We start from the raw sequence: 22,404 nt of genomic DNA, 5'->3' as shown, positions 1-22,404 counted from the left end.
TCTCTCTCTCTCTCATCTCTCTCTCTTCTCTCTCTGTCTCTCTTTATATCTGGAAGTAATGGCTCTCTCTCTCTCTCTCTGTCTCTCTTTATGTCTGGAAGTAATCTCTCTCTCTCTCTCTTCTCTCTCTCTCTCTCTCGCTTGTCTCTCTTTATATCTGGAAGTAATGTCTCTCTCTCTCTCTCTCTCTCTCTCTCTCTCTCTCTCTGTCTCTCTTTATATCTGGAAGTAAAGTCTCTCTCTCTCTCTCTTCTCTCTCTCTCTCTTCTGTCTCTCTCTCTCTCTGTCTCTCTGTCTCTCTTTATATCTGGAAGTAATGTCTCTCTCTCTCTCTCTGTCTCTCTTTATATCTGGAAGTAATGTCTCTCTCTCTCTCTCTCTCTCTCTCTCTCTCTCTCTCTTTATATCTGGAAGTAATGTCTCTCCTCTCTCTCTCTCTGTCTCTCTTTATATCTGGAAGCTTAATGTATCTCTTTCTCTCTCTTGGTCTCTCTTTATGTCTGGACAGCAATGTTTCTCTCTCTTTCTTTCTCCCTCTACCACGCTCTCTCTTTGACTTTCTTAATTTCCTCCTTTGTCACCCACTCTCTCCTACAATCTAACCATCCCCTCCTCTTTCCCCCCTGTAGTGGCCCCGTGAGGCCCTCCTCTCCGTGTCCCAGACCTTCTTCCAGAACGTGGAGTTTGGCAGTGAGGAGATGAAGGATCGTTTCAGTGAGATGTGTGTGGAGATCCACGTCAGTGTGACAGACATGGCCGAGAGGTTCTACTCTGAGCTGAGACGACGCTACTACACTACCCCCACCTCTTACCTGGAACTGATTAACCTCTACCTGGCCATGTTGGGAGAGAAGAGACAGCAACTAGTGGCTGTAAGAGATCAGTAATACTACTGATTAATACTGTTATTAACCTCTACCTGGCCATGTTGGGAGAGAAGAGACAGCAACAGATCTATAATACTGTTTAGCAATAGTAAACACAGCAGCTGTGAGACATCCATAATATGTATTATTTAACGTTATCAATACTCCAGTTTAGCACACTGTGGTTTCTTTGAAATGTGGCTATTTCTCTGAATGGGCATCAATTCTATACTCCATTCAATCCAAGAAATGTAATTGCTTCTGTGTGCCTGTGTGTGTTTGTGTCTGTGTGTGTGTGTGTGTTTGCATGACTGTATGTGTGTATATCCCTTTGTGTGTCTGTGTGTGTGTGTGTATCCTGTGTGTGTGTTCCTGTGTGTGCCTGTGTTTCTGTATGTGTCTCTGTGTGTGTATGTGTGTGTGTGTGTGTGTGTGTGTGTTTGCATGACTGCGTGTGTGTATCCCTGTGTGTATATTCCTGTGTGTGCAGGCTCGTGACAGGGTAAAGAATGGTCTGACTAAGCTGTTGGAGACCAACGTGTTGGTGGATAAGATGAAGGTAGACCTGTCAGCTCTGGAGCCTGTCCTCAAACAAAAGTCTATAGACGTCAACGCCCTCATGGGGAAACTAGCCGTGGACCAGGAGAGTGCAGACAAGGTGGGTGTAGAGTGGAGCTAGAGAAACTAGTCGATGACCAGGAGAGGGTGGAGCTAGGGAAACTAGTCGATGACCAGGAGAGGGTGGAGCTAGGGAAACTAGTCGATGACCAGGAGAGGGTGGAGCTAGGGAAACTAGTCGATGACCAGGAGAGGGTGGAGCTAGGGAAACTAGTCGATGACCAGGAGAGGGTGGAGCTAGGGAAACTAGCCGTGGACCAGGAGAGCGCAGACAAGGAGGGTGTAGAGTGGAGCTAGGGAAACTAGTCGTGGACCAGGAGAGCGCAGACAAGGAGGGTGTAGAGTGGAGCTAGGGAAACTAGTCGTGGACCAGGAGAGGGTGGAGCTAGGGAAACAACCCGCTGACCAGGAGAGGGTAGAGCTAGGGAAACTAGCCGTTGACCAGGAGAGGGCGGAGCTAGGGAAACTAGTCGTTGACCAGGAGAGGGTGGAGCTAGGGAAACTAGCCATGGACCAGGAGAGGGTGGAGCTAGGGAAACTAGTCGATGACCAGGAGAGGGTGGAGCTAGGGAAACTAGCCGTGGACCAGGAGAGCGCAGACAAGGTGGGTGTAGAGTGGAGCTAGGGAAACTAGTCGTGGACCAGGAGAGGGTGGAGCTAGGGAAACAACCCGCTGACCAGGAGAGGGTAGAGCTAGGGAAACTAGTCGTGGACCAGGAGAGGGTGGAGCTAGGGAAACTAGTCGTTGACCAGGAGAGGGTGGAGCTAGGGAAACTAGTCGTTGACCAGGAGAGGGTGGAGCTAGGGAAACTAGTCGTTGACCAGGAGAGGGTGGAGCTAGGGAAACTAGTCGTTGACCAGGAGAGGGTGGAGCTAGGGAAACTAGTCGTTGACCAGGAGAGAGTGGAGCTAGGGAAACTAGTCGTTGACCAGGAGAGGGTGGAGCTAGGGAAACTAGTCGTTGACCAGGAGAGAGTTGACAAGGGTGGGGAAATGTGTGTGTCTAGGGGGAGTGTGTGTGTGTGTCTAGGTGTTTTTTTCTTCATGTGCACGCCTATTCAACTGTACTGCGTCCTATTCAATTGTCTGTCTGTCTGTCTGTCTGTGTCTGTCTGTTGGTCTGTTTGTGTCTGTCTGTGTCTCTGTGTGTGTGTGTGTGTGTGTCTGTCTGTCTGTCTGTTGGTCTGTGTGTGTCTGTCTGTCTGTGTGTCTCTGTGTGTGTGTGTGTCTGTCTGTCTGTCTGTGTGTCCCCAGGTGCGTAAAGTGGTGAAGGAGGATGAGGCCCTGGCCAAGGTGAAGGCTGAGGACACCCAGGCCATAGCAGCAGATGCCCAGAGGGACCTAGACGAGGCTCTGCCTGCCTCTGGAAGGTGCCAACAAGGCCCTGGACTCACTGGACCAAGGCAGACATCTCAGAGATCAGGGTCTTCACCCAAACCACCTGACATGGTCATGACTGTCATGGAGGCCGTCTGCATCCTGCTGGGCAGCAAGTCAGTCCACTAACAACACTTAGATACGTATTGACAACGTTGGTGATTGATGCATGTCAGTCCACTAACAACACTTAGATAACGTATTGACAACGTTGTGATTGATGCATGTCAGTCCACTAACAACACTTAGATAACGTATTGACAACGTTGTGATTGATGCATGTCAGTCCACTAACAACACTTAGATAACGTATTGACAACGTTGTGATTGATGCATGTCAGTCCACTAACAACACTTAGATAACGTATTGACAACATTATGATTGATGCATGTCAGTCCACTAACAACACTTAGATAACGTATTGACAACATTATGATTGATGCATGTCAGTCCACTAACAAACCCTTAGATAACGTATTGACAACATTATGATTGATGCATGTCAAGTCCACTAACAAACACTTAGATAACGTACTGACAACATTATGATTGATGCATGTCAGTCCACTAACAACACTTAGATACGTATTGACAACATTATGATTGATGCATGTCAGTCCACTAACAACACTTAGATAACGTATTGACAACATTATGATTGATGGCATGTCAGTCCACTAACAACACTTAGATAACGTATTGACAACATTATGATTGATGCATGTCAGTCCACTAACAACACTTAGATAACGTATTGACAACATTATGATTGATGCATGTCAGTCCACTAACAACACTTAGATAACGTATTGACAACATTATGATTGATTGCATGTCAGTCCACTAACAACACTTAGATAACGTATTGACAACATTATGATTGATGCATGTCAGTCCACTAACAACACTTAGATAACGTATTGACAACATTATGATTGATGCATGTCAGTCCACTAACAACACTTAGATAACGTATTGACAACATTATGATTGATGCATGTCAGTCCACTAACAACACTTAGATAACGTATTGACAACATTATGATTGATGCATGTCAGTCCACTAACAACACTTAGATAACGTATTGACAACATTATGATTGATGCATGTCAGTCCACTAACAACACTTAGATAACGTATTGACAACATTATGATTGATGCATGTCAGTCCACTAACAACACTTAGATAACGTATTGACAACATTATGATTGATGCATGTCAGTCCACTAACAACACTTAGATAACGTATTGACAACATTATGATTGATGCATGTCAGTCCACTAACAACACTTAGATAACGTATTGACAACATTATGATTGATGCATGTCAGTCCACTAACAACACTAGATAACGTATGACAACATTATGATTGATGCATGTCAGTCCACTAACAACACTTAGATAACGTATTGACAACATTATGATTGATGCATGTCAGTCCACTAACAACACTTAGATAACGTATTGACAACATTATGATTGATGCGTCTTAGATCAAAAATCTAATAAATGTTTATTGGTCACATACACATGGTTAGCAGATGTTAATGCGCGTGTAGCGAAATGCTTGTGCTTCTAGTTCCGACAATGAATAAGAATATGTAGATATAAATATATGGACGAGTGGCACAGCAAAGGGGGAAAAGATGGTATAAGATACAGTAGAGACATATGAGATGAGTAATGTAAGACATGGTAACATTATTAAAGTGGCTAGTGATCAATGTATTACAGTGGCCTGTGATTTGAGCCTCTATGTTGGCAGCAGCCTCTCTGAGTTAGTGGTGGCTGATTAACAGTCTGATGGCCTTGAGATAGAAGCTGTTTTAGCTTTGATGCACCTGTACTGACCTCGCCTTCTGGATGACAGCAGGGTGAACAGGCAGTGGCTCGGGTGGTTGTTGTCCTTGATGATCTTTATGGCCTTCCTGTGACATCGGGTGGTGTAGGTGTCCTGGAGGGCAGGTAGTTTGCCCCCGGTGATGCGTTGTGCAGAACGCACCAGCCTCTGGAAAGCCTTACGGTTGCGGGCAGTGCAGTTGCCATACCAGGCGGTGATACAGCCCAACAGGATGCTCTCGTTTGTGCATCTGTAAAAGTTTGTCAGGGTATTAAGTGACAAGCCACATTTCTTCAGCCTCCTGAGGTTGAAGAGACACTGCTGTGCCTTCTTCACGATGCTGTCTGTGTGGGTGGACCATTTCAGTTTGTCTGTGATGTGTACGCCGAGGAACCTTCCACCTTCTCCACTGCTCTCCCTTCGATGTGGATAGGGGGGTGCTCCTTCTGCTGTTGGGTGAACAGAGAGTACAGGAGGGGGCTGAGCACGCACCCTCTGGGGCACCAGTGTTGAGGGTCAGCAAAGTGGAGATGTTGTTTCCTACCTTCACCACCTGTGGGCGGCCCGTCAGAAAGTACAGGACCCAATTCCTTGTTAGTGGGCCGTGCCGGTGGCACTGTATTATCCTCAAAGCTAACAAAGAAGGTGTTTAGTGTGTCTGGAAGCGAGACGTCTGTGTCCGTGACGTGGCTGGTTTTCTTTTTGTCATCCGTGATTACCTGTCGACCCTGCCACATACGTCTTGTATCTGAGCTGTTGAATTGCGACTCCACTTTGTCCCTATACCGACATTTCACTTGTTTGATTGCCTTGCGGAGGGAATAACTACACGGTTTATATTCTGCCAAATTCCCAGTCCTCTTTCCATGGTTAAATGTGGTAGTTCGCGCTTTCAGTTTTGCGTGATCCATCCACAGTTTCTGGTTAGGGTAGGTTTTAATAGTCACGGTGGGTACAACATCTCCAATGCACTTCCTTATAAACTCATTCACCTAGTCAGCATATAGACCGATGTTGTTCTCTGAGGCTGCCCGGAACATTTCCCAGTCCGCGTGATCAAAACAATCTTGAAGCGTGGATTCCGATTGGTCAGACCAGCGTTGAATGGTTCTAGTCATGGGTACACCCTCTTTCAGTTTCTGCCTATAAGACGGTAGGAGCAAGATGGAGTCATGGTCGGATTTCCTCAAGGGAGGACGAGGAAGGGCCTTGTATGCATTGCGGAAGTTAGAGTAGCAGTGATCGAGTGTAAGTGCTGCAATCAATATGCTGACAGAATTTAGGTAGCCTTGTTCTCAAATTTGCTTTGTTCAAATCCCCAGCTACAATAAATGCAGCCTCAGGATGTATGGTTTACATAGAGTCCTGTGAAGTTCCTTGTGGGCTGTCGTGGTGTCTGTTTGAGGGGGTGTATACACAGCTGGGACGATAACTGACGAGTATTCTCTTGGGAGATAGTATCTCAGCTGCATGTCTGTGAGCTGACGATGCTTGGATACAGATTGATAACGTAATCATTGTCTCTGTAACAAGTCAGTCCATGAAGAGTTAACTAATGTATTAGCTAATAGCATATTATTGTTGAACTTAATGCCATATGAGGCTGTCAGTGGATGGATCACTAACGTAGCAACAACTGTTACGAATGTACCAGTGACTCCCAATGCAGACACACTGGGATGGAACTTGCGAAATGTAGGCCATGCATTATTTAAAAAGACAAAATGTATCTAGCCAGTGGGCTAGTTGGGTACATTTTCTACAAGCTGATCAGCACTAGCCTCGGGCTACTGGGCTAGATACATGACCATCCCTGTATACAAACCCTACATGTTGTCATTGACCCATAGACAGAAGGTAGCTGCAGGGTCCAGTATGGGAGACTGGCTGAGGTCAGTCACTACTCTGCTGCTGCTCTGCTTGACAAGAAGAGACTGAAGACTCATCATGTCCTCTTGTCTCTTGTCTGTCTGATAGAATAATCTGTCATCTGGATCGGTGGCTGGTGTTTTCTCTGCTGCTTCCTGTCTGTACTCATAGCAGGCCTGTTAGCTAGCATGCCTCCAGCTGTATCTCTCACACACACACACACGCACGCACGCACACACACGCACGCACACCACACACACACACACACACACACACCCACACGCACGCACACACACGCACGCACACACACACCACACACACACACACCCACACACACACGCACGCACGCACACACACGCACGTGCACACACACACACCACACACACACACCACACACACACACGCACGTGCACACACACACCACACACACACACACACACGCACGTTCACACACACACCACACACACACCCACACACACGCACACACACGCACGCACATGCACACACACACACCACACACACACACATACACACTGTATCTCTCTCTTTACTTCAACTTTGTCTCTCTCTCTCTCTCTCTCCCCCACCCACCTCTCCAGACCAGACTGGTCCAGTGCCAAGCAGGTGCTGGGTGACTCCTACTTCCTCAGGAAGCTGATGGAATATGACAAGGAAAACATTAAGCCCCAGATTCTCCAGAAGGTCACTAACTCTTTTGGACATTGTTGTTTTTTGATCATCTTCTATTCATGTCTTCCTGTATTGGCTTCATTATTTGTTTGTATTTGCCTCACTGCATTTGTAGAACCCCCCTCACTCTGGTCAAAAGTAGTGCACTATATAGGGACTAGGCCTCTGGTCAACAGTAGTACGCTGTATAGGGTGCGGTTTGGAACACAAACTAAATAATGCTGATTTTAATTGTTGTTATTTTTTTTTAGCTTCAGAAGTACGTGAACAACCCGGACTTTGTCCCTGAGAAGGTGGAAAAGGTGTCCAAGGCCTGCAAGTCCATGTGTATGTGGGTCCGGGCCATGGACCTCTACTCCAGAGTCCTCAAGGAGGTCGGACCCAAGAAAGAAAGACTGGCCGCCGCACAGGTCAGTGGCACACACACACACACACACACACACACACACACACACACACACACACACACACACCTAAGTACAGTATTAGGTATTTGTTTTTATATCCCACCCTTCTGGCTGCAGACGGAGCTGAACGCTACCATGGCAACCCTGAAGGAGAAGCAGGCCCAGCTACAGGAAGTACAGAACAAGATTAAGATCCTCCAGGACCAGTTTGACCAGAGCATCGCAGAGAAGGAGGGTCTGGGTAAGAGTTAGAGTTATAGAGGAGGGTCTGCGTAAGAGTTAGAGAGGAGGGTCTGGGTAAGAGTTAGAGAGGAGGGTCTGGGTAAGAGTTAGAGAGGAGGGTCTGGGTAAGAGTTAGAGAGGAGGGTCTGGGTAAGAGTTAGAGAGGAGGGTCTGGGTAAGAGTTAGAGAGGAGGTCTGGGTAAGAGTTAGAGAGGAGGGTCTGGGTAAGAGTTAGAGAGGAGGGTCTGGGTAAGAGTTAGAGAGGAGGGTCTGGGTGAGAGTTAGAGAGGAGTGTCTGGGTAAGAGTTAGAGAGGAGGGTCTGGGTAAGAGTTAGAGAGGAGGGTCTGGGTAAGAGTTAGAGAGGAGGGTCTGGGTAAGAGTTAGAGAGGAGGGTCTGGGTAAGAGTTAGAGAGGAGGGTCTGGGTAAGAGTTAGAGAGGAGGGTCTGGGTAAGAGTTAGAGAGGATGGTCTGGGTAAGAGTTAGAGAGGAGGGTCTGGGTAAGAGTTAGAGAGGAGGGTCTTGGTAAGAGTTAGAGAGGAGGGTCTGGGTAAGACTGAGTTTGACAGATTTTGGCACATGATTTCCATCATGTTGGCACTTAAAGTTTTCCAAGACAAACCGAAGTTCCAGGAATATGTCAGGACTAATCTACTGTAATCTCTTCTGTGTGCTGTCTGCTACATGAACTCTCTCTGCCTCCCATCCTCTCCCTCCCCTTCCCCTCTCCCCCCTCCCCCCCCAGCTAAGACCATGGCTCTGACCGAGGCGAGGCTGGGCCGTGCAGGGAAGCTGACAGCAGCTCTGGGGGATGAGCAGGTTCGCTGGCAGGAGAGCATCGAACTGTTTGAACAGGAGATCCATAACGTGGTGGGAAACGTCTTCATCGCTGCAGCCTGCGTGGCGTACTACGGAGCCTTCACAATGCACTATAGACAACTGGTACATCCTGCTAATTCTCACTATAACCTGCAGCCTGCGTGGCGTACTACGGAGCCTTCACAATGCACTATAGACAACTGGTACATCCTGCTAATTCTCACTATAACCTGCAGCCTGCGTGGCGTACTACGGAGCCTTCACAATACACTATAGACAACTGGTACATCCTTTATATACAGACTGCTAATTCTCACTATAACCTGCAGCCTGCGTGGCGTACTACGGAGCCTTCACAGTGCACTATAGACAACTGGTACATCCTTTATATACAGCCTGCTAATTCTCACTATAACCTACCGCAGTATGTTGCATTATAACCATTCTAAACTACATAGCCTTCCCCTTGCAGTGGAGACACCTGGTCTGTATGGCCTCTATAGAGATGCAGCTTTATACACGGTTCTTACTATCTGTTATATACTTTCACTCTACTTCTGCGCCCTGCGTCTGCTTCTAAACATTGCCGTCTGTTCTCTGTACACTATTGGAACCAAACCCAGTGAAGCCTGCCTGTTCTAGACAGTGTCTGTGTGCCCACCTCTCTCCCTCGGGCCAGACGGAGAGGCAGACCATGTGTCAACCTCCCTGCCCACACTGGCCTAATGACTCTCACTCACCTCAACCCACTGGGTCTGTCTGGCTGTCTGTCAATACTACCACTGTCTATATGCTGTCTGTCAATACTACCACTGTCTATGTGCTGTCTGTCAATACTACCACTGTCTCTGTACTGTCTGTCAATACTACCACTGTCTCTGTACTGTCTGTCAATACAACCACTGTATATGTGGTGTCTGTCAATACTATCACTGTCTATGTGCTGTCTGTCAATACTTCTACTGTCTATGTGCTGTCTGTCAATACTACCACTGTCTCTGTACTGCCTCTCAGTACAATGTGCTGTCTGTCAATACTTCTACTGTCTATGTGCTGTCTGTCAATACTACCACTGTCTCTGTACTGTCTGTCAATACTACCACTGTCTGTCAATACTACCACTGTCTCTATACTGTCTGTCAATACTACCACTGTCTGTCAATACTACCACTGTCTCTATACTGTCTGTCAATACTACCACTGTCTGTCAATACTACCACTGTCTCTATAATGTCTGTGAATACTACCACTGTCTGTCAATACTACCACTGTCTCTGTACTGTCTGTCAATACTACCACTGTCTGTCAATACAACCACTGTCTCTATACTGTCTGTCAATACTACCACTGTCTGTCAATACTACCACTGTCTCTATACTGTATGTCAATACTACCACTGTCTGTCAATACAACCACTGTCTCTGTACTGTCTGTCAATACTACCACTGTCTGTCAATACTACCACTGTCTCTATACTGTCTGTCAATACTACCACTGTCTCTATACTGTCTGTCAATACTACCACTGTCTCTGTACTGTCTGTCAATACTACCACTGTCTGTCAATACTACCACTGTCTCTATACTGTCTGTCAATACTACCACTGTCTGTCAATACTACCACTGTCTGTCAATACTACCACTGTCTCTATACTGTCTGTCAATACTACCACTGTCTGTCAATACTACCACTGTCTCTATACTGTCTGTCAATACTACCACTGTCTGTCAATACTACCACTGTCTCTATACTGTCTGTCAATACTACCACTGTCTGTCAATACTACCACTGTCTGTCAATACTACCACTGTCTCTATACTGTCTGTCAATACTACCACTGTCTGTCAATACTACCACTGTCTCTATACTGTCTGTCAATACTACCGCTGTCTGTCAATACTACAACCATCTCTATACTGTATACTGTCTGTCAATACTACCACTGTCTGTCAATACTACCACTGTGTCTATACTGTCTGTCAATACTACCACTGTCTGTCAATACTACCACTGTCTGTCAATACTACCACCATCTCTATACTGTATACTGTCTGTCAATACTACCACTGTCTGTCAATACTACCACTGTCTATGTGCTGTCTGTCAATGCTACCACTGTCTCTGTTATGGCAGATGGTTATGGAGTCAGATGACTTGGGAATGTTCATTCATCCTGAATATACAAGGCTCTGATTGTTGATAAACGTGTGTGTGTGTGTGTGGCTGTGGCTGTGTGTGTGTGTGGCTGTGTGTGTGTGGCTGTGTGTGTGTGTGTGTATGTGTGTGGTTGTGTGTGTGGCTGTGTGTGTGTGTGTGTGTGTCTGTGTAGCTGATAGACCAGTGGATTGTGCGATGCCAGGAGTTGGGCATCCCCATCAGTGCCAGCTTCAGCCTCATCAACATCCTGGGTGACCCCTATGAGATCCGCCTGTGGAATGCTGAGGGGTTGCCCCGGGACACCGTTTCCACTGAGAATGGAATCCTGGTTACCCGTGGACGCCGCTGGCCACTCATGATCGACCCTCAGGATCAGGTGACCCAGTCGACAGCAAATCAGTGCTTTTTGTCTTAAATCATTCAACCAATCAACCAATCAGAAGTATTTGTCCTACCACACTTTTCATCTCTTCTGGATTCAGTCCTCTACTTAAATACTCTATTTAGATTCTATAACATCTTTAAATCACAGGTACCTTTATATGCGATGGTGTTGCAAATAGTTATTCATCTTATACTTTGTAATAAGCTACTTGTATAGTTGTATTTCTAGTTGTAATTTTCTATATTCTTGTATTGGCTATGATGACCAGGGTTTTTTGCTAAAATAACAGTTGTGTTGTAATGTGTTGTGGCTCAAACCCTGGCTCCCATTCTCAGAACCCCAGCCTGGAACAAACCCTGACTCCCATACTCAGACCCCAGCCTGGAACAAACCCTGACTCCCTTTCTCAGACCCCAGCCTGGAACAAACCCTGACTCCCATTCTCAGACCCCAGCCTGGAACAAACCTTGACTCCCAATCCCAGACCCCAGCCTGGAACAAACCCTGACTCCCAGACCCCAGCCTGGAACAAACCCTGACTCCCAGACCTCAGCCTGGAACAAACCTGACTCCCATTCTCAAACCCCAGCCTGGAAACGAGAACCCTGACTCCATTCCCAGACCTCAGCCTGGGGAACAAACCCTGACTCCCATTCCCAGACCCCAGCCTGGGAACGAAACCTGACTCCCATTCTCAGACCCCAGCCCTGGAACAAACCCCTGACTTCCCAATCCAGACCCCAGCCTGGAACAAACCCTGAACGGTCCCATTCTCAGAACCCCACCTGGACACAACCCTGACTCCCAGACCCCAGCCTGGAAACAAACCCTGACATCCCAGACCCCAGCCTGGGAACAAACTCTGACTCCCAGACCCCAGCCCTGGAGACGAACCCTGACTCCCATTCCAGAACCTCAGCCTGGAAAAAGAAACAAACCCTGACTCCCATGCCCAGACCCCAGCCTGGAAACGAACCCTGACTCCATTACCAGACCCCAGCCGGGAACGAAACCCGTGGACTCCCATTCCCAGACCTCAGGCCTGGAACAAACCCTGACGTCCCATTCCGACCTCAGGCCTGGAACAAACCCGGACTCCCATTCTCAGACCCAGCCTGGAACAAACCTGACTGCCCAATTCTCAGACCCCAGCTGGAACAAACCCGTACGTCCCAGACCCCAGCCTGGAACAAAACCCTGACTCCCCATTCCAGACCCAGCCTGGAACAAACCCTGACTCCATTCTCTAGACCCAGCCTATCCCAGACCCAGCCTGGAACAAACCCTGACTTCCCATTCTCAGACCCAAGAGCCTGGAACAAACCCTGACTCCCATTCTCAGACCCCAGCCTGGAACAAATCCTGACTACCCATTCTCAGACCCCAGCCTGAACAAACCCTGACTCCCATTCCCCAACCCCAGCCTGGAACAAGGCAAGAACAGGAGACAACCGCCCTGACTATTCTATTACTAACACTATTCCCTTATCACCACGGAGACAACAGCCCTGAGACACTAAGACTATTCCCACTCTCTCTGTGTTGTAATCACACACACAGACTCCATGCGCTTGGCCACTCTGTAGTTTGACTCTTAGCTCCAGTCCCCTGACACCTCTTATGTTGCTTCCTGTCATCTTTTGTTTCTTTCTCCTTCTCCTCTCTTTCTTTGGGCCTCTGCCCCAGGGAGCGGTCTGTTGACTGGTCTCTGTCTGCCATGCACAGGCCGACGATGGAGATGGGGAGAGGCAGGGAGGCTTGCTGACAGCCTAGCACGGGGACACTTCATTGACTCACACATACACGGCTTGTCTGTCCACTGACTCAAATGTAGTGCACTTCTGTTTGTCAGTTTTCATTCATGTCGATGAGAGTGATTCTGACCTGCCGGGTTCATCAATCACCAGGGGTGTCCAACTCATTCCGTGGAGGGCCTGGTGTCTGCAGGTTTTAGTTGTTTCCTTTCAATTAAGACCTAAACAACCAGGTGTGTGGAGTTCCTTATTAATTAGTGACCTTAATTCCTCAATCAAGTACACGGGAGGAGCGAAAACCTGCAGACACTCGGTCCTTCGTGGATTGAGTTTGACACCTGTGTTATGGGCAACATAGTGACTTTCTGGTATGAGAGGAAATGACATGACCCCTCAATGGTGGTCACATGGATACTTTAAAGGGACAATATGGAAGTTCTGTCCCTTGTGGCGTTGGGATGACGTAGCTACACAATCACAACCGACCTGAAACTAAACAAATAGTTATTTGAAATGCTTTATACAACTGTGTCTGGTCCGTCTCCAGGCCAACCGTTGGATCCGTTCCAAGGAGACCAAGAACGGTCTGAAGGTGATCAAGCTGACCGACTCTGGCTTCCTGCGAACCCTGGAGAACGCCATCCGCATGGGCATGCCCGTACTGCTGGAGGAGGTCAGTACTATGGCAGCCATTGTAGGTCACGATTCACCATGGAGATTAGTCTCGGGGGACAGTTCTAACCTCCATTTTGGGTCTAGAGTTAGCAAAGACACCTGGGTGAGTTGACTTAGAATAGGAAGAATGGTAAAACTGACCAGCGTGACGTCCATTTTGTGTCCTGGTTGTGTGTGAGTAGCTGAAGGAGACTGTGGACCCAGCTCTGGAGCCCATCCTGCTGAAGCAGACGTTTGTGGCGGGCGGCCGCACCCTCATCCGCCTCGGAGACTCCGACATTGACTACAACAAGAAATTCAGATTCTACATGACCACCAAGATGGCCAACCCACACTACCTACCTGAGGTGGGTCAAACAACCAGAAATGAGCACCAGCCTTCAGCCAAACACCGGTAGAAAACCTGACTGGCTAGTGATTTATTCTCCCCAGCAGTTTTGGAATGCAGTCCATCTCAGTCTATATTAATATGGCCTGGGTCATGTTTGCTTTGCATCAATACCAGATGGGGCATGTTTGCTTTGCATCAATACCAGATGGGGCATGTTTGCTTTGCATCAATACCAGATGGGGCATGTTTGCTTTGCATCAATACCAGATGGATCATGTTTGCTTTGCATCAATACCAGATGGGGCATGTTTGCTTTGCATCAATACCAGATGGATCATGTTTGCTTTGCATCAATACCAGATGGATCATGTTTGCTTTGCATCAATACCAGATGGGGCATGTTTGCTTTGCATCAATACCAGATGGGTCATGTTTGCTTTGCATCAATACCAGATGGGGCATGTTTGCTTTGCATCAATACCAGATGGCTTTTATTGGAATTTCAATGTCCATCTGGTTTATCCACAGTCTAAATGAACAGCTCTACAATCAATGGCCCCGTCATTTCACCCCAGAGCAATTTACTCAGAATAATTTCCTTTTTAGTTTGTCAAAACCAATGCCGACCAATTGAAAGGAATACACACATGTTTAGAATAACTGTAGGTCAGTAAAGCGTCTGGTTTCTCACCTGTTTCTCACCCACACAAAAAAACATAAAATAACCACATTAAATCAAATCACATTTATTTATATATCCCTTCATATATCAGCTGATGTGCTGTACAGAAACCCAGCCTAAAACCCCAAACAGCAAGCAATGCAGGTGGAGAAGCACAGTGGCTAGGAAAAACTCCCTAGAAAGGCCAAAACCTAGGAAGAAACCTAGAGAAGAACAAGGCTATGTGGGGTGGCTAGTCCTCTTCTGGCTGTGCCGGGTGGAGATTATAACAGAACATGGCCAAGATGTTCAAATGTTCATAAATGACCAGCAGGGTCAAATAATAATAAGGCAGAACAGTTGAACATTAGACATTAGACGCTCACATTAGACATTAGACGCTCACACACACACACACACACACCCTGCCCCCTCTCTCTCCATGCCAAACGTTGGCACTAGGAACACTGTATAAACAGTTGGCTCACACAGGGAGCTGTCAGCCTGCCACAGGTCATGATGATGGGTGGTTGCTGTGAAGAGCCTTGCCCACCTGCCAGACAGCCATGTCCCTGAGTTCACCCAGCCTACGGGCGCGGCGCCTGCTGCCATTTGAAGGCCCTGTCAGCCTGCTCCAGCACTCTTTAGTCCCACAACACAGGGCTGGTGCTGGTCTCAGACCTATTCCCCGGGCCCAGCAATCAGTCAGACAGAAGGGACGTGAATAGACATGTCTGTCACCTCCCTTTAAACACACAGTCTGGACACAGCTGTCACAGATAGATAGTCTAACACACAGCTTACAGTCTGGACACAGCTGTCACAGATAGATAGTCCTAACACACAGCTTACAGTCTGGACACAGCTGTCACAGATAGATAGTCTAACACACAGCTTACAGTCTAGACACAGCTGTTACAGATAAATAGTCTAACACACAGCTTACAGTCTGGACACAGCTGTCACAGATAGATAGTCTAACACACAGCTTACAGTCTGGACACAGCTGTCACAGATAGATAGTCTAACACACAGCTTACAGTCTGGACACAGCTGTCACAGATAGATAGTCTAACACACAGCTTACAGTCTGGACACAGCTGTCACAGGTAGATAGTCTAACACACAGCTTACAGTCTGGACACAGCTGTCACAGATAGATAGTCTAACACACAGCTTACCGTCTGGACACAGCTGTCACAGATAGATAGTCTAACACACAGCTTACCGTCTGGACACAGCTATCACAGATATACACTCTAACACACAGCTTACAGTCTAGACACAGCTGTCACAGATAGATAGTCTAACACACAGCTTACAGTCTGGACACAGCTGTCACAGATAGATAGTCTAACACACAGCTTACCGTCTGGACACAGCTATCACAGATATACACTCTAACACACAGCTTACCGTCTGGACACAGCTATCACAGATATACACTCTAACACACAGCTTACCGTCTGGACACAGCTATCACAGATATACACTCTAACACACAGCTTACAGTCTAGACACAGCTGTCACAGATAGATAGTCTAACACACAGTTTACAGTCTGGACACAGCTGTCACAGATAGATAGTCTAACACACAGAGACAACTGCCAGGATTCATTAATAATTGAAGTGGGCGTTTGCTGAAGCTCATACTGGTTAGTGTGTTATGATTAGTAGTTGGTCTGATTTGATTGGTTGTTGAAGTGTGGAGTTCACCCCCCCTGTTTTCTAGGTGTGTATCAAAGTGACCATCATCAACTTCACTGTGACCAAGTCTGGTCTGGAGGACCAGCTTCTCAGGTAGACAACACAACTCTTCTCCCGCTGACTCTCACTCTCCTCATTAAAGGGGTTCAGACTGTGTGGTTTTCTTGTGGTATGAGCGAGTGGTTGACTTGCGCTCCTTCTCTCTCTCCCCTCACAGTGACGTGGTTCGTCTGGAGCGTCCTGACCTGGAGGAACAGAGGAACCAGCTGATTGTGAGGATCAACGCCGACCGCAACCAGCTGAAGGCCATCGAGGACCGCATCCTCAAACTGCTCTTCAACTCCAAGGGAAACATCCTGGACAACGAGGAGCTGGTGCAGACCCTGCAGGAGTCAAGGTCAGGGGTCACTGTGGGGTCATGGTGTGGTCGACTTTCTAACCATCTTTCTGTAGGCCGAGTTTGTGTTCTTCCTGTCCCTCAAATGTCTTTGTGTCGGTTTCCCTTTCTTTCTTTCTCTCTCTCTTTTTCTCTCTCTCTCTCTCTCTCTCTCTCTCTCTCTCTCTCTCTCTCTCTCTCTCTCTCTCTCTCTCTCTCTCTCTCTCTCTCCCTCTCTCCCTCTCTCTCTCTTTCTCTCTCTCCCTCTCTCCCTCCCTCCCTCTCCAGGTGACGTCCGAGGCCATTAAGCATCGTTTGGAGGAGGCGGAGGCGACAGAGCTGATGATCAACGCGGCCAGGGAGCGCTATCGGCCCGTGGCCACACGAGGCTCCGTCATGTACTTTGTCATCGCCAGCCTCTCTGAGATAGACCCCATGTACCAGTTCTCCCTCAAGTACTTCAAGCAGGTGACCTTTCTGTCACTGTGGTCGAGAATGATTGGTTCTCTGACCTTCATAAATCAGCAATGTTGTTTTTCCCTTTGAGTCATAGTGTATCAGCAACATTCACTGTGGGGCTTTTTCCCTCTGGAGTTGACTTTCCCATCTTCACATCTCCCCAATCACCCCCTCCCTCTCCCTCCCCCTCTCTCCCCTGATCACCCCCCCCCTCTCTCTCCCCAATCACCCCCTCCCTCCCTCTCCCCCCTCTCGCTCTCCCCTGATCACCCACTCCCCATCTCCCCTGATCATCTCTTCCCCATCTCCTCCCCATTTTCCTCCCTCTCCCTCCCTCCCTCGCTCCCTCCCTCCCTCCCTCCCTCCCTCCCCTCCCTCCCTCCCTCCCTCCCTCCCTCTCCCTCCCCTTCTCGCTCTCCCCCTGATCACCCCCTCCCTCTCCCTCCTTATCTCCCCTGATCATCTCCTCCCCATTTTCCTCCCCTCCCTCCCTCCCTCTCCCTCCCTCCCTCCCTCCCTCCCTCCCTCCCTCCCTCCCTCCTCCCTCCCTCCCTCTCTCTCTCTCTCCTCTCTCTCTCTCTCTCGTCTCTCTCTCTCTCTCTCTCTCTCTCCCTCCCTCCCTCCCTCCCTCCCTCCCTCCCTCTCCCTCCCCTTCTCTCTCTCCCCTGATCATCTCTTCCCCACATTCCTCCCTCTCCCCTACTCTCCCTGATCCCCCTCCCCACCTTCCTCCCTCTCCCCTGCTCTCCCTGATCCCCCTCCCCACCTTCCTCCCTCTCCCCTGCTCTCCCTGATCCCCCTCCCCACCTTCCTCCCTCTCCCCTGCTCACCCTGATCCCCCTCCCCACCTTCCTCCCTCTCCCCTACTCTCCCTGATCCCCCTCCCCACCTTCCTCCCTCTCCCCTGCTCACCCTGACCCCCCTCCCCACCTTCCTCCCTCTCCCCTGCTCTCCCTGACCCCCCTCCCCTGTAGCTCTTTAACTCCACCATAGAGATATCAGAGAAGAGCAGTGTTCTGGAAGAGCACCTGCAGATCCTCCTGGACCAGACCCTGCTCACCAGCTACACCAACATATCCCGTGGCCTGTTTGAGCAGCACAAGACCATCTACAGGTAAAGGGGGTTTGACCTTTCTTTAAGCTGCATTGTGGGTATCAAATGGGCTCTACAAACATGATGATGATGATGATGATGATTCTTATTTTTGTTATTACAGCTTCATGCTTTGTGTGGACATCATGCGCCAGCATGGGGAGGTCACTGATGCAGAGTGGCAGCACTTCCTGCGAGGAGCGCCCCCCCTAGACAAGGTAGTCTGGTTGATTGACGGGCCGGTCAGCCAATCAAATGGGACTATCGTCCACTGTCAGCCAATTAAAGGCAACTAGTGTCCACTCTAAGCCAGTCAAAAAGGATAGATATGTGAGCTCTTAGCAAATCACGGGAAGAATTTCAAGTCCTTTACCAATCGTAGAGTTTATATTTCAGACCTTTACCAATCGTAGAGTTTATATTTCAAGCCCTTTACCAATCATAGAGTTTATATTTCAGACCTTTACCAATCGTAGAGTTTATATTTCAGCCCTTTACCAATCATAGAGTTTATATTTCAGACCTTTACCAATCGTAGAGTTTATATTTCAGACCTTTACCAATCGTAGAGTTTATATTTCAGCCCTTTACCAATCGTAGAGTTTATATTTCAGACCTTTACCAATCATAGAGTTTATATTTCAGACCTTTACCAATCGTAGAGTTTATATTTCAGCCCTTTACCAATCGTAGCGTTTATATTTCAGACCTTTACCAATCATAGAGTTTATATTTCAGACCTTTACCAATCATAGAGTTTATATTTCAGACCTTTACCAATCATAGAGTTTATATTTCAGCCCTTTACCAATCATAGAGTTTATATTTCAGACCTTTACCAATCATAGAGTTTATATTTCAGACCTTTACCAATCATAGAGTTTATATTTCAGCCCTTTACCAATCATAGAGTTTATATTTCAGCCCTTTACCAATCGTAGAGTTTATATTTCAGCCCTTTACCAATCATATTACTGTTCAAACCCAAACCAGAAAGAGGGCTCAGGTTTGTTGTAATATGCAGCACAACATAAATGTTGATAAACTGTCAATTGTCACTGGTCTATAACAGGGCTGTCTGGAATCTCTCCCTAAAATGAAGATAGGTCTTGAGCCAGACAATGATTCCCACTTCTTCTATCCCTCAGCAGTCTTTACTCAGCCCATTAGGAATGCATCATTTTAAATCTCCTAGTTAGGAGTGTCTGTATACCAGAGGGCTTGTCAGCCTCTTTCCCGCTCTGCAGGAGAGAGAAACAGAGAGGGGGAGAGAGTCCCCTCTAACCTGTGACTGTGTGTAGAATACTGATGTCCCCATGTGTCTGTGTGGAGTCAATGACTTAGCTGTCTCCAGAGACACAGATCTAGGATCAGCTAACCCTCCCCAGTTCTAACTCTAATCATAAGGTGTGCCATACACTAAACTAGCCTGAGAACAGTGTGTTGGGATTTCACTAGAGCAGAGTTTTTTGAAGAGTTCTGACAAGAGTGGATTGCTGAATGTATTATTCAATGACTCTATATCTAATGGGCGGTTTAGTCTGTTATTTAAGCATGGGAAAGATGGCCGCTTTGTCTGAAACTGGGACCCTAAACCATTGGGGGAACATTCTCATTAAAATGATGTCCTGATCCTCCGTCCTCCCCTGCTTATCTTCTTTCACCTGCCACCTCATCTTCTCTCCATCCATCACCTCGGTTCTCCACGTAATACCCAATGTCCCCTTGTCCTCTCTCCTCTTCTGTCTCCTCTCCACACCCCCCTCTATCTATCATTCTCTTCTATCTCCTCTCCACACCCCCTCTCTATCTATCATTCTCTTATGTCTCCTCTCCACACCCCCTCTCTATCTATCATTCTCTTATGTCTCCTCTCCACACCCCCTCTCTATCTATCATTCTCTTATGTCTCCTCTCCACACCCCCTCTCTATCTATCATTATCTTATGTCTCCTCTCCACACCCCCTCTCTATCTATCATTCTCTTATGTCTCCTCTCCACACCCCCCCTCTATCTATCATTCTCTTATGTCTCCTCTCCACACCCCTCTCTATCTATCATTCTCTTATGTCTCCTCTCCACACCCCCCCTCTATCTATCATTCTCTTATGTCTCCTCTCCTCTCCACACCCCCTCTCTATCTATCATTCTCTTATGTCTCCTCTCCACACCCCCTCTCTATCTATCATTCTCTTCTATCCTCCTCTCCTCTCCACACCCCCTCTCTATCTATCATTCTCTTCTATCTCCTCTCCTCTCCACACCCCCTCTCTATCTATCATTCTCTTCTATCTCCTCTCCTCTCCACACCCCCTCTCTATCTATCATTCTCTTATGTCTCCTCTCCACACCCCCCCTCTATCTATCATTCTCTTATGTCTCCTCTCCACACCCCCTCTCTATCTATCATTCTCTTATGTCTCCTCTCCACCCCCCCCCCCCTCTATCTATCATTCTCTTATGTCTCCTCTCCTCTCCACACCCCCTCTCTATCTATCATTCTCTTATGTCTCCTCTCCACACCCCCTCTCTATCTATCATTCTCTTATGTCTCCTCTCCACACCCCCCCCTCTATCTATCATTCTCTTATGTCTCCTCTCCTCTCCACACCCCCTCTCTATCTATCATTCTCTTATGTCTCCTCTCCACACCCCCTCTCTATCTATCATTCTCTTATATCTCCTCTCCACACCCCCCCCTCTATCTATCATTCTCTTATGTCTCCGCTCCAAACCCCCCTCTCTATCTATCATTCTCTTATGTCTCCTCTCCACACCCCCTCTCTATCTATCATTCTCTTATGTCTCCTCTCCTCTCCACACCCCCCTCTATCTATCATTCTCTTCTATCTCCTCTCCTCTCCACACCCCCTCTCTATCTATCATTCTCTTCTATCTCTCCTCTCCTCTCCACACCCCCCCTCTATCTATCATTCTCTTATGTCTCCTCTCCTCTCCACACCCCTCTCTATCTATCATTCTCTTATGTCTCCTCTCCTCTCCACACCCCCCTCTCTATCTATCATTCTCTTCTATCTCCTCTCCTCTCCACACCCCTCTCTATCTATCATTCTCTCTATCTCCTCTCCTCTCCACACCCCCCCTCTATCTATCATTCTCTTATGTCTCCTCTCCTCTCCACACCCCCTCTCTATCATCATTCTCTTCTATCTCCTCTCCACACCCCCCCTCTATCTATCATTCTCTTATGTCTCCTCTCCACAACCCCCCCTCTATCTATCAATTCTCTTATGTCTCCTCTCCACACCCCCCCTCTATCTATCATTCTCTTATGTCTCCCTCTCCACACCCCCCTCTATCTATCATTCTCTTATGTCTCCTCTCCACACCCCCTCTCTAGCTATCATTCTCTTATGTCTCCTCTCCACACCACCCCCTCTCTATCTATCATTCTCTTATGTCTCCTCTCCACACCCCCTCTCTATCTATCATTCTCTTATGTCTCCTCTCCACACCCCCCCTCTATCTATCATTCTCTTATGTCTCCTCTCCACACCCCCCCCTCTATCTATCATTCTCTTATGTCTCCTCTCCACACCCCCTCTCTATCTATCATTCTCTTATGTCTCCTCTCCACACCCCCTCTCTATCTATCATTCTCTTATGTCTCCTCTCCACACCCCCTCTCTATCTATCATTCTCTTATGTATCCTCTCCACACCCCCTCTCTATCTATCATTCTCTTATGTCTCCTCTCCACACACCCCCCTCTCTATCATTCTCTTATGTCACCTCTCCACACCCCCTCTCTATCTATCATTCTCTTATGTCTCCTCTCCACACCCCCTCTCTATCTATTATTCTCGTATGTCTCCTCTCTACACACCCCTCTCTATCTATCATTCTCTTATGTCTCCTCTCCACACCCCCTCTCTATCTATCATTCTCTTATGTCTCCTCTCCCACACCCCTCTCTATCTATCCATTCACTTCTCTGTCCACTGCACTTCTCTTATCTTTTGTCCCCTCTCCCTTTCTCCATCCCTCTCCCCTCTCTCTCTATCTCCAACACCCGACCAACTTTTCCTTTGCCGCACCACCCCTTCTCTCCTCCCTCCCTCTCCTCTGGCT

At 47.7% G+C, this 22,404-nt stretch overlaps 1 protein-coding gene across 1 annotated transcript in view; it reads left to right on the top strand.

The window, feature by feature from the left end:
* Window positions 1–22,404, top strand: part of dnah6 (dynein, axonemal, heavy chain 6) — a 141,740-nt gene that overhangs the window by 88,932 nt on the left and 30,404 nt on the right. Inside the window, 18 exon segments of the mRNA XM_031814529.1 lie at window positions 630–872; window positions 1,357–1,524; window positions 2,739–2,846; window positions 2,848–2,883; window positions 2,885–2,917; window positions 2,919–2,977; window positions 7,175–7,277; window positions 7,517–7,675; window positions 7,790–7,913; window positions 8,639–8,835; window positions 11,042–11,245; window positions 13,556–13,681; window positions 13,866–14,030; window positions 16,409–16,476; window positions 16,601–16,787; window positions 17,048–17,227; window positions 18,193–18,332; window positions 18,436–18,529. Of these exon segments, the coding sequence (XP_031670389.1) occupies window positions 630–872; window positions 1,357–1,524; window positions 2,739–2,846; window positions 2,848–2,883; window positions 2,885–2,917; window positions 2,919–2,977; window positions 7,175–7,277; window positions 7,517–7,675; window positions 7,790–7,913; window positions 8,639–8,835; window positions 11,042–11,245; window positions 13,556–13,681; window positions 13,866–14,030; window positions 16,409–16,476; window positions 16,601–16,787; window positions 17,048–17,227; window positions 18,193–18,332; window positions 18,436–18,529 (2,394 nt within the window).

Source organism: Oncorhynchus kisutch, unplaced genomic scaffold (assembly GCF_002021735.2).
Source record: "Oncorhynchus kisutch isolate 150728-3 unplaced genomic scaffold, Okis_V2 Okis07a-Okis12b_hom, whole genome shotgun sequence".
Taxonomy (NCBI): Eukaryota; Metazoa; Chordata; class Actinopteri; order Salmoniformes; family Salmonidae; genus Oncorhynchus; species Oncorhynchus kisutch.
The sequence above is the reverse complement of the archived record's forward strand: the minus strand, read 5'-3'. Positions and strand labels throughout refer to the sequence as shown.